A 13,788-nucleotide genomic window follows, 5' to 3' on the forward strand; every position below is an offset into this window, starting at 1 on the left:
AGAAGAGGTGGGGAGAGCTGCAGGGAGTGTGGACTGGCCTCGATCTCCAGGGCTCAGGGCCAGTGAGATTGCTGTGGACATCGTGGCAGGACTTGACCCCACATCGGCCTGACAAAGTCCAAGCTGCCCAGAGCAGACTGCAGTGAGGGAAGATGATGCCCACGGCCTTGAGAGGAGTGGGAGGCAGAGCACAGAACCCTAAGAGATGTCCACAACTTCAAGCCCACAATCAGAAAATGTGCCCCATGATTAGGGAAACCTACAGATGAAATTCAGATCACATGACTGGGAGACTATGGTGGGGTATTTGGGAGACATGGTGGGGTAACTTGGAGATTATGGTGGGTGATGTATTGGGCTGAGTCCAATACATTCACAATGTTCCAAGGCAGGAGAGGCAGAGCCAGAGGAGATGGGATGATGGAAGGAGAGCTTGGGGAGCTTTAAGATGTTCCACTGCTGGCTCTGAAGATGGAGGAAGGGGCCACAAACCCAGGAAAGCAGGCAGCCTCTCACAGCTTGAAAAGGCAAAGAAATGAACTGTCTGTAGAATCCAGAAAGAACAGGGTCATATTGACACCATGGTTTGTGCCAGTAAATTTGTGGTCATTTGTTACAGAATAAGGAACACCAACAAGTGTCACCTTGTCTCATCCAAGACTGTGTGCCTGGGGGATAAGAAGTAATTTAGACTTAAATCATCATCAGAACCTTTGCAGATGGTTTCTATTACCTCTCATCTCATCTCAACACAAATGATACTTGGCCACTGGCAGAGCATGCTTGCCAACTGTGGGCTCTGTGCCCTAGTGCACACACCTGCTGTATTTGTGTGAGTGTGGGCACCTGATCCGAGCAGACCTATATGAGAACAGCACCTATCCCAGGGGCCTCAGGGAGATACTGAGTCCTGCTAGCCCAGGTGTGTGGTGGGGGCTGCAGGTGAGATCCAGGTGGAAAGGCCCTTGGGACACTTTGAGGAGGGGCAGGTGAGCCCTTTGCCGTGGTAGCCAGGTTGAGTTTTAGGTAGAGCCTGCAAGTCCGCCCTGAGGCTGACACGTGTGTGTGTGTGTGTGTGTTGAGAGTAGGCTCACGATCTGCACTGAAAAGCAAAATGGAAACCAGCAGGAAGTGGACAGAGGTCACGGGAAGTTCCTGGGAGGACCTTGCTCAGAGCATGGCTTCTGGGTCCCTCTTACTTTGGTGACTATGATTGCTCCTCTCGGCCCCCCAGAGGGAACGATGTCCTCAGGGCTTAGGCCCTTAGGGAAACAACAGAAACCCATGGAGAGAGAAGACATTCTGGATCCTAGATCTGGGGACAGACATAAGTTCCTGTCCCATCGCTGACTCAGTGGAGATTAGTTGAAGCAAACTCCAGGGGATAGTGAAGGACAGGGAAGCCTGGCGTGCTGCAGTCCATGGGGTCCCAAAGACTCAGACACAACTTAGCAACTCAACAACAAAAATTCATTTGAGGCAGCACCAGTTGGGGCCAGCAGGGCCTGGTGAGGAGGGCCAGAGGGCTCATGACACCAAGAGGCTGCAAAGGGGCCTCACCCATAAAAGTTGTCTCACCCACGACTCATCCTTCCTGACTCCTGTTCTAGTGGGTCTCAGACGGTCCCATATTCTGTGCTCCAGAGACTCCATGCCAAGTGAGCAAGCACTGGGAGGTGTCTGGGACCCCAGGGCAGTGTGAGGACTGCCGAGTGCCCATGTGACTGCCAACAGTCTGGTGACCCTCCTTTCCTGTTAGCATGCCCCCTCCCTCCATTCTCACAATCTTCCCCTTCCTTTCCCCCAGGGAAATGGGGAGGTCAGGTAACTAGAGCTAATAATTTCCCTGAGGAACCATGGAGAGACCAGAGCAGAGATTCAGGTGAATTTCTTGCTGGACAAGACCCAGGGGCAGTTATATTTTGCAACCAGGGGAAGGAAAGTGCTCTTGATTCAGATCTCTCTGGTGGTCCACAGGGGGTCAGAGGCCCAGTCACTTGCCCTGTTGAAGCCTCCTCCCACTGTGGGAATTGCAGCCTGAGTTCTGGTCCTTCCAGGCTTCAGGGCAGCCTGTCAGGGTCTCCAGGAATCCAGGAGGACCCTGAGCCTGGGCCCAGGTTCCTGAATAGCCTCAGGTCTCAGAGCTGGTTCTCTGCCTCAGGCTCTTCCTCTTGACCTCAGTCGGGTCTTGGGTCTCAGGTAAGCTCTTTCCCACAGTCCTTAAGAAGACGTGTCTGGAGGAGCTAAGGACCCACATCTGCTTTGTGGCTGATATTACAGTAAACGTCTGTGTCGGGGTGTAGTAATTCCTGCAAAAGAAAACCGACACCTTCGAGCTCATGTAACCTTCTTAGATGATTTCTCAGGGACTTCCCAGCCCCAGGTCACCCAGGGTCTGTTCGTGTCAGAGGTTTTTGGTCCAGACCCACCTCCCCTTCATCCCCTTTCCATCTTTCCTACTATTTCTTGGACCTCCAAACACAGCCAGGGGTGCAGTGGGCATTTCCTCTGCCCCTTGGGCTTATGGGACCAGAACTTGGATCTCCACACTCACCTGGTAGATGGGAGCTGGTGGCCTGGCATCAGGTAGGGAGGCCTGGGCATGGAGGAAGCGGGCATCAGAGGAGAGGGAAGGAGAGTCATTTCTCCCGACGAGCCATCTCCAAGCCTGGAGCCCCGACCCCAAATCCTATCTGGGCTCTGTTTCCCACCATTGTTAGCCTGGCTCCCCTGACTGATGATCCAGTGCCCACTCTCTTCCTGGCTGAACTCCAACGTTCTCCTGAGGTCAATTCAGGGGACCAGGACAGCCTCTGGATAAGGTTGTGGGTGGTCATGTCCCTGAAGTGCATCCAGCTCCCAGCTTGGTGGGACTTGCTATGTTCTAACTACTCTTATGAGCTTCCCTGGTGGCTCAGAAGGCAAAGAATCTGCCTGCAATGTGGGAGACCGAGGCTCGATCCCTGGGTCAGGGAGATCCCCTGGAGAAGGCAATGGTAACCCATTCCAGTATTCTTGCCTGGAGAAATCCATGGACAGAGGAGCCTGGCAGGCTACAGTCCATGGGGCCACAAAGACTGGACATGACTGAGCGACTTTGAACTGCCCTCGAGTGAAGGGTGTCTCACAGTGTTTCTGGGTTGGACAATCCCCGTGCCCTGAGCCTGTGAAGCGGGGATGCTGGGGAGAAGAGACAAGGAAGGAAGGTACTTACCTGGGAGACAGAGCTGCCAGAGGGACCACGTCCTGGGAGGAAACAGGAGTTACCACTGAGCATGTGAGGAAGCTTAGCCCATTCTCCTAGGAGAAGTTGGACATCTACCTTCTGGAGAACCATGGGAGAAAGATCCCCACCAAGGGAGAGAACCTCTGGCAATTTCAGGCCCCAGTGAGGGCGAGGGAGCCTCCCAGGATGATAACCCGTAGGAAAAGCAGACTAGCCAGTCAGGATCCCTGTGCTTAAGCCCCAAAGGGCCAGAGACCCTGGGGGTGGCAGGCAGGAACAGACATGGCAGGGCCTGACCGGGGCTCCCCGCTGTCCTGGGCTGAACAGACACTCACCTGAGGTGGACGCTGGGGGCCAGTTCCCTCTGTTGTGCAGGCAGCCGGGGTTAGGAAAGAAAAACAAAACAGGCATATTTGTGAGGAGTGTAGACGGAGGTCAAGGCTTTGTTGTCAGAACATGGGACAGGAGGATCCCCATGTCCAAGCAGGGGCTGGACACTGCCTTTCTCCACCAAGGCTGCTTCGGAGGGGAGGGCCCAGTAAGGACACTGAGGAAAGTTCTTAAGAAGCCATATCTGCTCTGAGTCCAGAGGGGCAGGACCATAGGCTAATAGGGTTCAGGAGAAAGTGGCCACTGAAGGGACCAAGGCTCTGGGAAAGGCGTCCATCCATCCAAAGCTTTGTCTGAGTGGATTCATCACGCTTATGGAGAGAGCAGGGCCAGTGCATGGGGAGGAAAGCGGTCAGCCAGAGACTCTGGGATCTCACTGAGGGCAGTGTCGCTGCTGTGGCCACCCGCCCTCACCCAGGAGCTGCTGAAATATGACAGTGGCCTTGTCCTCTGTCTTCATCTACCTGGACCTTAAGTGTAAAGACATCCCACCACCTGCGGACCTGGCATGATGTTCTGTCTCATGCATCAGGGGTGTTGTTAATGTATCTGCCACGTGGGGGCATTTGACCCCACCTGGCCTGTCCAAACTTCCACTCTCTGGCCAAGTGTGGACTTGGCGAAGACGACCCTCAGGTCCTGGCCCTGTGACTGCCCCTCAGCAGAGTAGCTGGATTTAAATATACAGGAAGAGATACCTTTTTCTGAGTACTTACTACCTGCCAGCCTACATATAGGGAACCAGGACAAGGAGGTGTCTTAATTGTGTTAACTGATAGATGGGCCTTCCCTGGTGGCTCAGAGGTAAAGAATCTACCTGCCAATGCATGGGACACAGGTTCGATCCCTGGGCCAGGAAGATACCCTGGGGAAGGAAATGGCAACCCACTCCAGTATTCTTGCCTGGAAATTCCATGGACAGAGGAGTTCATGGAGTGGCAAAGGAGATGGATACAACTTGGCGACTAAATAACAAAATAAATGAGGACGGTGTTAAGGAAGCTGCCACAGGTCAATACCTGGTGAGGCAGGAACTGAAGGACGAGAGAGAATACCCGTGGGGAAGTGGGGGGGTCCTGGAGATCCAAGCCGGAAATTGGAGGATGGGGTGTCCTTCCTCTAGGACTAGGGTCAACCTGGGGGTGGGGGCAGCATCTGGGAATGCCACTGTACCTGTGAAGGAAAATGAAACACCCCAGGACAGCCAGCAGCGTCAGCACAAGCAGGACCCCAATCACGATGCCAGTAATGGCCCCCACACGGAGGGCTCGGGCGTTTTCTCGCCCTGAAAGCAGAAGAGAAAGAGAGAGGGGAAATGGGGTCCGAGTTCATGGAGGCAATACCAAGAGGAGTCTTACAGGGAGAGGGCCTGGTTAGGAGGAAGGAAATGCCCTGAGGCCCGTGTGGTTGCATGTCTTGTCATCACAGTGTCCTCCTGACTCTCCCACTGCACGAGGCTGCATCATTTCCCTCTTCGTCAGATTTGAAACCTTGGACTTGCTCTAGCTCTCCATTCTCTCACTGTAGCCATCTCCATGTCCTGTTCATTTTCCTTTGAAGGACTCTTTTCTTCTCACATTATGCCCCCTCCCTCTGATTTTTTGTTTCCATCACAACTGTTGGTCTTAGAGGGTAGTTCCTCTCCAGTCCACCCAACATTGATTAGTAGTAATAATATTAATGAACTGTTTCCAGGTACTCCTGTTCGATTGGCACAGTGGGAAATCATTTACACCCATTTTTTCTGATCTTTCCATCCCCACGAGGGAGGGGTTGTCATCCCCGCTGTGCATGCACAGATTTGAGACACACAGTTCTTCCATAAAGGAATGGAGGCCCCAGAGCTAGGACCAGGTGAAACAGAAATGTAACTGAGTTGTTTGACTCTACAGCCAAAACCCACAGCACTGAAAACCAAAATATCCCCTGTGAACATTTCTTGCCTGCCGACTCTGTGTGGGTAAGAATTTTACCTACAGGGAGAATTTTAATCTCATTCCCTTCCTAGTGAACAACCTCACAGCAGCCCTAAGATCCAGCTCTTCTTCTGCAGTTTTACAGACAGGGAAACGGAGGCACAAGATCCAGTGCCTTGCCTACAGTCAAACAATTCTCACAAACAATAACCGAACTATGACAAAATTAGCTAAGTTTTGCATAACTAATTAAACACATTGCTCTACAGGCTCCAAAAGGAGACTACCCACGTCCTCATGATTTGCATTCATTACACACCCATTTCCAGTGAAATTACAAGGGAAGATGAAGAGGTGTGGAAGGTCACTATAGTGCTTAGTGGGGAGCTGGCATCACATCTGCAGACTCTGACTGGGAGGAGACCCCACACTGACGGGACCCCGCGTCCTCTGTCCTGACACTGTTGCTTGTCTGGGACAGCATCACCTTCTCAGTGAGCCGTAAACTCTGCTCATTGATTCACTGACCATTGGATGCTTGTCCCCATATCACTTGGTCTGTTTGCACCCAGATTGGAAGGCTCGTGGGATTCCTAAGAGGGAGGGATTGACTACCAAAGAGCGTGACCTTTGTCTGTGGTTCCAGATCATTGGGAATGGCTCCTCTGTTCATGGAATTCTCCAGGTAAGAATACTGGAGTGGGTTGCCATTTCCTCCTCCAGGGGATCTTCCTGATGCCCAGGGATCAAACCTGCATCCCTTAGTCTCCTGCATTAGCGCTGGCAGGCAGGTTCTTTACCACTAGCCCCACATGAGAAGCCCCTAGAGAGGGAAGGGAGTACATCAAACTTGAGGAGAAGTCCAGTTCCTTGATTGATGCCATCTGAGAGCTCCGTGGGATGAGCCTTCCTTCTCAGGGTCCACAACTACCCTCCTCTTTTTGTGGTTTTCTGCTCCTAGTGTGCTTGTCTGAGATTGACCCAGTAGCCACATAACCAGTGTCCATGTCTAAAGCAGTGGAGTCCACAGTGTGAGGGGATGGCTGTCTCCACATTGGTCAGGTCTGAGGAGCACCTGCTTCTCAAGAAAGATGTGTTCTTCCTCATTGTTAAATTACTTAAACAGGGTTGAAGAAAATCTGGAGCTGAAGTATAAGAAGTGAAAACACTAACTTAGAAGGGCGATTCCTCAGCAGGTCTGAGCAGGTAGAAGAAAGCATCCGTGAACGTGAAGACAGAAAAAAAGAAGTTATTCAGAATGGGCAGTAGAAAGGGAAAAAAAAAAATGGTGAATAATGACTCCAGGCAAAGTATTATGCAGAACTCCCATCAGGTGGACAAACATATGCAGGATGGCAGTTCCTGAAGGAGAATAGAGAGGAAAAAGCAATGAAAAATATATATAAATGAATGGTTTAAAACTTCCGAAACTAGATGATCACATACTAGAGATGGTTAAGGAACTCCAAAAAGGGGTAACTCAAGATACAGACGTTGCGACACAATAGAGTCAAATTGTTGAGAGACCGAGGGAAAGAGGAAGTGAAAAACGCAGCGAGAGGAATTGAAAAATGCAGGAGTGACTCAGCATGTGCAGCGGATCTTCAACAGTGTGAAAATCGAATTCCACATCAGAAGGCATTGGGATGACCGACTGAAGTCCTAAAAGCAAGACTGTCAACCGGCGAAGCAATGTACACAGAAGCTCTCCTTCAGTGAAGCTCAAATTAGGACTTTCCCAGATAAACAACAGTTGAGGGAGCTCATTCCTTGGAGACACAGCATAGATGAAGTGTGAAAGGAAGCCTTTAAGATGACTGAACAAATATATTACACAGCAACTCAGAGCCACAGGCAACCTAGAGAAGAGTGGTCAAATTACACAATAGGTAGCTATCTTATCTAAGCCGGTATTATTGTCTTTTATGTAATCGCTTGTTTTTGTTTTTTATTACAAAGGTATTACACGAGACAATGTTTATAAATCTATATAACGGGCATATATTGTACAAGGACGGCTGAAATATAGGACAGTAAGTGTGTAATATGGAGGCGATGGAGATGCACAGAGCACCTCGTTTGTAATATACATCATAGATCTGGTTGGTATTTCAACTTGATAGTTATACGTTTAAGATATAACTGTCATCTTCAAGTTAGGCGCTAAGAAAAGAACTGAAATACATTGGAAAGGGGAAGACTAGAATCAAAATGACACATACGAAAGGAAATCACCTAAATACCAAACAGTAAGTAATAGAGGAATTAATGAATAAAGCATGTAAGACATATAACAAATAGCTAGATGGCAGAAGTTCTTTCTTATTAGGAAGTATTTGAATGAAAGATAGCCTCAACCTTCAAATTAAAGGCAGAGGTTGACAGAATGGATAAAAATTATGACCCATCTCTATACTCTCTTCAAGAGACTCACTTTAGATACAAAGACATAGAAGGGTGAAGTAAGGCTGGAAAAAGATATTCTATGCAAATAGTAATAAAAAGAGAATTGTGCTGGCTGTATGAGTGTCTGATATAATCATTTCTAAATCAAAAAAGCCTGCAAGAGACATTAGGACCTTGCATATCAAGAAAAGTTTCCATCCATCAAGGAAATAGAACAATTATAAGCATTACCCACCCAACACCACCAGAATTGTGAATCAAAAATGGACAGCATCGAGGGGAGAAATAGCTCGGTCATAACACTGACACTACACCCCACTTTCAAAAATGCGACAGCAGTCAGAGAGATTTCAGTGAGAACTAGAGACCGTGAGAGCACTGTAAACCAGAGACCTAACCGACCAACAGACAGCACACAGTCATAGGAGTTTATGTGCGCAAAGTGCAGTCCTCAAGGCCCCCAGCTCTCACCACACATGACCACCGCCCATCCTGTGAAGAAACGGTGTCACTTCCACTGTAGAGACGATGGTGCAACTAAGAAAGCCAAGTGGAGGGACCTGGAGTTGAGTGTGGCAGCAAGCCTGCAATCACAACAGTGCGAACTAACATCCTGACACTGCCTGAACACGTCTGCTGTGATTTGCACCTTCATCGGAGCGATATTCACAAAGCTCTATAAAGTGCATAATAAACACCATTGAACACATAAGAAAAAGGAGATTTAGGCTTTATGACTCACCAGGGCTTCCCAGGAGGCCCTAGTGGTAAAGATCCCACCTGCCAATCAGGAGGCATAACAGACACGGATTCAGTCCCTGGGTGGGGAAGATCCCCAGGAGGAGGTCACAGCAACCCCTGCAGTGGAAGGTGGAGTCTTAACCACTGGACTGCCCAGGAAGTCCCAGGTACTGATTTTAGTGCTGCTTCCAGTGGTCTTGGCAACGAGGCTTCACAGCAGAGGGCCAGGAGAAATCAGGGGATGAGGAGGGGAGAGACAGCACATGTTCCAATCGCTTGAAGTGAAGGAAATGAGATGATAGGCTAATTGTTGGTGGAGTTAATAAAGAAGCTTATCCAGTGAAAATGGGCTTCACTGGAGGCTTAGCCGGGAAGACTGCCTGCAGTGCAGCAGACACGGGATCGATCCTGGGTCAGGACGATCCCCTGGAGTAGCGAATGGCAACACACTCCAGGATTCTTGCCTGGGAAATCCCATGGACAGAGTAGCCTAGTGAGCTCAAGTCCGTGGTGTCACAAAGAGTCGGACACCACTGAACGACTAAGACAGGAGGCGATGGTGGTCACTCACAGGTCACCCTCAGCCTGAGGGGGCCACTTCTGCTGGAGTTGCCCCTGTTGGAGACCTCACACTGATAACCCCCAGCGTCCTCTCTGCTGACGGGGTCTATGGTGAGGGTGCTGCTGTCTGAGGACAGTGTCATCCTCTCTGCGAGGAGGAGACTCTGGCCTTTGAAGAGCCAGCGTATGGAGACCCCAGTCTCATCTGTGAGGCAGGTCAGGACCACGGGGCCCTCATGTTCTGGGACTGTGGTGTTGCCGGCTTGGAGGGAAGGCCGTACCACTGGGTCTGTGGAGAGACAGGGGGTGACTGCTGAGAGTGGGTCAGGGCCCTGGGCCTTGCTCCCTTCTCAGTCTCGGGGCCCAAGACCTCTGTAAAGGTGACTGTGAGGAAGGCCCTGGGTCTTTGTTCAGGTGGCAATGGGAAAGAGTGATTACACACCTCCTCTGACCCCCAGATCACACAAGAGGGACCCTTGCCTGGTTGCTGAGACAACACTCTAGTGCTAGACAGCTCTGTGCTATCAGCCCTGGGAACCTTGATCTTCTGACTGTGGGGCTATCCAGGCCAGTCAGGGAATGTGGGATCTGAGAGCACATGTTGTGATTGGGAATAGAGAGAGGCTGGGTGTATTCCTGGGCCCTCACATTGACAAGCTGGGAGCGCTATGTGGCTGGGTTAGAGGCTGTGTGGCAGGAGAGGTTGAGGTTCCCCTCTGGATGGTCAGAGGAGTCTGAGGGGTAGTGGTGGGGTGTCCGGACCATTTGGAGCAAAGAGCAGAAAGCCACACATGGTGCAATCAGAGGGAAGGCAAGTTCCTGGTCTGTACTGGGGCTCCTGGGTCCTTCTGAGTTGTTCACATGCTTGTCTGAAAAATTTGCAATCATTACCCTTCATGCTCACTCTTTGTGAGTCTGACGTTAATTTGTTTCTCCCATCATATTCTGGTGATCCTCAGCCACCAGCACAGAGCTGCCCATCCCCTCCCTGTCTTCATTCAAGGTGGACCTGCCTGGGCTTGCCTGGGACAGGAAGTCATGGCCAGTCTGGGTGTCCAGGGGTGATGGCCCATGTACTCGGACCTGAGAGGGATGGGTGTGGATTGGCCTCTGGCAGCGCGCATTTGGGTGGGCAGCTCAGGCCACATAGGAACAGAGGTTACTCACAGAGGACATCCAGGGTGAATGGGTCACTGTGGCTGATGCTCACTGGGTTCCGGGTTTCACACACATAGGGTCCTTTCTCTTTCCTTGTGACGGTGACCACTTTGAGAGTCCTCTTGTCCTCGGACAGTTCCAGCCTGGTGCTCTTGGGGAGGCTCTGATTGCTGATCCACCACGTGTAGGAGGTGTTCTGAGTCTCAGGTCCACATGTTAACACCACAGTGTCCTTGTGCTCCCAGGGGTTGGAGTTGTTGCTGGTGATGACGGGTGTGGGTAGTACCGCTGTGCAGATAACAGAGAGGACATTGCCCTGAGCCTCCCTGGTGGCTCAGACAGTAAAGAATCTGCCTGCCAGTGCAGGAGACCTGGGTTCAATCCCCGGTCAGAAAGATCCCCCGGAGAAGGGAATTGCCACCCAGTCAATATTCTTGCCTGGAGAATTCCATGGACAGAGGAGCCTGGTGGGCTACAGTCCATGGAATAGGAAAGAGCAGGACATGACTGAACGACTAACACTCTCACTTTCTTATACTTTTGGCTCCTCTAAAAGCATCTTTCAACAAAATTGGCTTCCTTCGCCTCTTAGCCAGACTTTAAGGAATAAGGCAAGCTTGTGTGTGGCAGGACAAATGCATGGGGACCTGAGCTCAGAGAGTGTGAGGCCACCTGCTCTATGTCTGGGAGAAGCACAGGCTTCCTTGGGGGTTGATTGTGCAGCAGCGTTTAGTGGTGGACAGAACAGGGTAAATTCAGAGACCACCTGGCATCTCTCCTGGTTTTCACCAACATGCCTCGAGAGAGAGCTCCCTGGGCAGCACCCTGGGATGGAGGAGCTGCCAGCAGTGTCTTCCTTCCTCCGTTCCTCTCTGGGGGTGCTGAGATTTCTCTGGCGTCTCCAAGTCCCCCAGGGCATTTGGTTGATTCCTGGGGACCTTGTACCTGTGTGTTGTCCATGCCGAGTCTCAGGAGTAGGACCAGGCTGTGCCCCTGCACGGATGTGGCTCTTGGGGCTGAGCCCTGGCTGGTGACCAGCTTGGAGCCTCCGGATTTGGCACAGGCTTCCCAGGGTCACTGGAGGCAGGAGCCCTGGGACAGGGTCTGGGATGGACTTCCTGGAGCTGAGCTTCTCTGTGAGGATCTCTGGGGCCCTCAGGCCAGGGTCTTCCCTGAGTCCTGCAGGGTCTTCCTCAGGGTCATGGTCACAGGGAGGGGCCCAGGGGGCTGGACGGAGAGCGCTCTCCCTCTGCCGAGTCCCTCATCAGACCGTCCTTCTCTCTACACAGTGTCTGCAGGGCCTGGCTTCCTGGAAAGCATTTCTGACCCTTTGGAGTTGGTCTCCACAGTGTGTGCCCTGCACTGAATGTTCAAACCCCGACACGGGACACAATGCAGAGGGGATGGAGGCGCCATCCGGGTCTGTCAGAACAGAATTCAGGCCCCGAACACCTGGAGGTCAGAGAGGAGGCACTCACGGTGTACGTGGAGGTGTCCAGTTTGTCTTTCTGTCTGTAAATCATCCTTTGTAACGAGCAGCGTGTAGGAGCCTGTGTCTTCCTGGGTGACACTCTGGATCAGCAGGGTTCCGTTGGGGTAAAGTGTCTCCGATCCGCTGTGTGCAGGCCCTTTGGTAGTTAGGTTAGTGGCTACTCTACATGATCCAATTAGCTGGGTGTTGTCTACCCTTTCTCCTCTGTACCAGGCATAGCCTAGAGGATTCTTTGTCACGTTGTGGGCAAGCAGAAGAACATCCGACCCTTCTGCAGCAAGGAGGGGCACTGTTTCAATAGTGGGCTGGGCAGTGGTGGGCGGGGTCCAGAAAGTTAAGAGGGAGACTAGGAGGGAAGAGAGAGAAATCAGTTAATATTGTGCCCTGTGTGGGGGATGGGAAAATGCTGCCCTGGGTCCTGAGCAGGTCTCTTCATCCCTCAGCCTTGGTGTGGGTGTGTGTGCATGTATGTGTGTGTGTGGTTCAAGGTCATCAGCATGACCCCCATCACTTCAGCCCCTCTGGGCTCGTTTTTTCCTCTGTTTCCCCAGCTGTCCCCTGGCTCACTCCCTCGCTGCCCTCACATGCCTGCTCACACTCAGGGCCTCTTGGGAGATGCTCCTCGCCCCGACCAGCTGCTGTAAAGACCCTTCGTGCTCACTTGCTGACCCTTCTCCGCTCCCTTTCCTGCGTGATGCCTGTAGCACCTGCCAGCACACTCTTGATCTCTCTGCTTGTCTGTCTTCCTCCCCACAGAGTGTAAGCTCCGTGAGGGCAGGGGCTTGTCTGATCCTGCTTGAAACCCAGGGCCAGGACCAGGCTCCAGACATTAGTACCTGGGGGGGAAGGAAGGAGAGGTCCCAGGAATTCCACAGCCTGCTGTTTATTTGTCAGTTTCTAAGGATGCGGGTAAGGACAGTGTTTACTGTTCTGGTTGTTTTTCTGTACTGACACAATAAACTGTTATTATTGTCATCAGTTTTCAACAATTACTGCTCAGTGAAGAATAACTCATGAAACCTACAGCGGTTGAGGTCTTCCCACCCCTCACCAGCTCTACTTCATGGAGAGTCTCCTGTGGCTGAGCCCCCCACCCTCCCCTGTCCTCTGTGCTCAGGTGTGAACACAAGCCCTCTGTCCCCTCTCAGAGCCCTGTCTCCCCCAGACACCAGCCAGTCTCTTGTTCTCCAGTCTCTGCCCACTCCCTGAAAATCGTCCCCTCTCACCTGCCAGGAGGAGCCTGTTCCAGGGGACATGCCTCCTGCTTGCAGGGCCTGACGGGGGCTCCATGGCGTCTGCTGTCTGCTGTCCCTCTCTGCGAGGAGAACTTCTGGTCCAGAAACGCTCAGAAGCACTGCAGCCTGCTGAGTGAGCTCTGCTGTCCTTCCCTCTGTGTGCTGTGCCTCCTCCGGGGGCAGGAGCACGTCACTGGGTCACGTGGCCCGGGGCGGGGTCTCTGCCCAGGCCCCGCCCTCTGCCTCCCCTCTCCTCCTTCCCTCCCTGGTGGTCCCCCTCCCCCTTCCCTCTCTGTCTGTATTTCTATTCCCTGAATTCTGCTGAGTCCCCTGCTTTCTACAGCAGTGATTCTCCACCTACACACACACACACACACACACACACACACATCTACATACACACACTCCACACACACATACCTGCACACACAGCTACACACAGACACCTACATACACACACATCTATACACACACACAGGCACACACACACACCCTTGTCTGGAAAAGCACAACCTTGGGGTGTCCGGGCCCGAGGTCCCCACTGCTCTGGATCAGATGCACACTCAGCCTCTCCTACAGCCCTCTGTCATCCCCTTCTGGCTTTTCCCTTCAGAGGAGGAGCCTGGGGGTGGGGGGTGCATGAGGAACGCTTGTCACAGGGAC

The 13,788-nt window shown here is 52.0% G+C and overlaps 1 protein-coding gene across 5 annotated transcripts; it reads right to left on the reverse strand.

The window, feature by feature from the left end:
• Positions 1-1,456: 1,456 nt before the first annotated feature.
• LOC139177134 (cell adhesion molecule CEACAM7-like) lies at positions 1,457-13,284 on the reverse strand. 5 transcript variants are annotated; one of them, XM_070771153.1, is made up of 10 exons: positions 13,117-13,284; positions 12,598-12,726; positions 11,877-12,236; positions 10,408-10,686; positions 9,251-9,529; positions 4,790-4,901; positions 3,562-3,590; positions 3,215-3,246; positions 2,555-2,596; positions 1,457-2,309 (listed from the first exon to the last, which is right to left on the reverse strand). In XM_070771153.1, exons 1-10 carry the CDS (start codon positions 13,178-13,180, stop codon positions 2,244-2,246), a joined length of 1,392 nt encoding a protein of 463 aa, XP_070627254.1. In that variant the 5' UTR covers positions 13,181-13,284; the 3' UTR covers positions 1,457-2,243. The 5 variants fall into 5 exon arrangements, 4 of the variants coding, with proteins under 4 accessions (XP_070627254.1, XP_070627253.1, XP_070627256.1 ...); XM_070771152.1 differs by having other exon boundaries at positions 12,552-12,726; positions 13,117-13,282; XM_070771155.1 differs by lacking the exon at positions 12,598-12,726.
• Between the last annotated feature and the right edge of the window lie 504 nt (positions 13,285-13,788).

Source organism: Bos indicus, chromosome 18 (genome assembly GCF_029378745.1).
Source record: "Bos indicus isolate NIAB-ARS_2022 breed Sahiwal x Tharparkar chromosome 18, NIAB-ARS_B.indTharparkar_mat_pri_1.0, whole genome shotgun sequence".
NCBI classification, from domain to species: Eukaryota; Metazoa; Chordata; class Mammalia; order Artiodactyla; family Bovidae; genus Bos; species Bos indicus.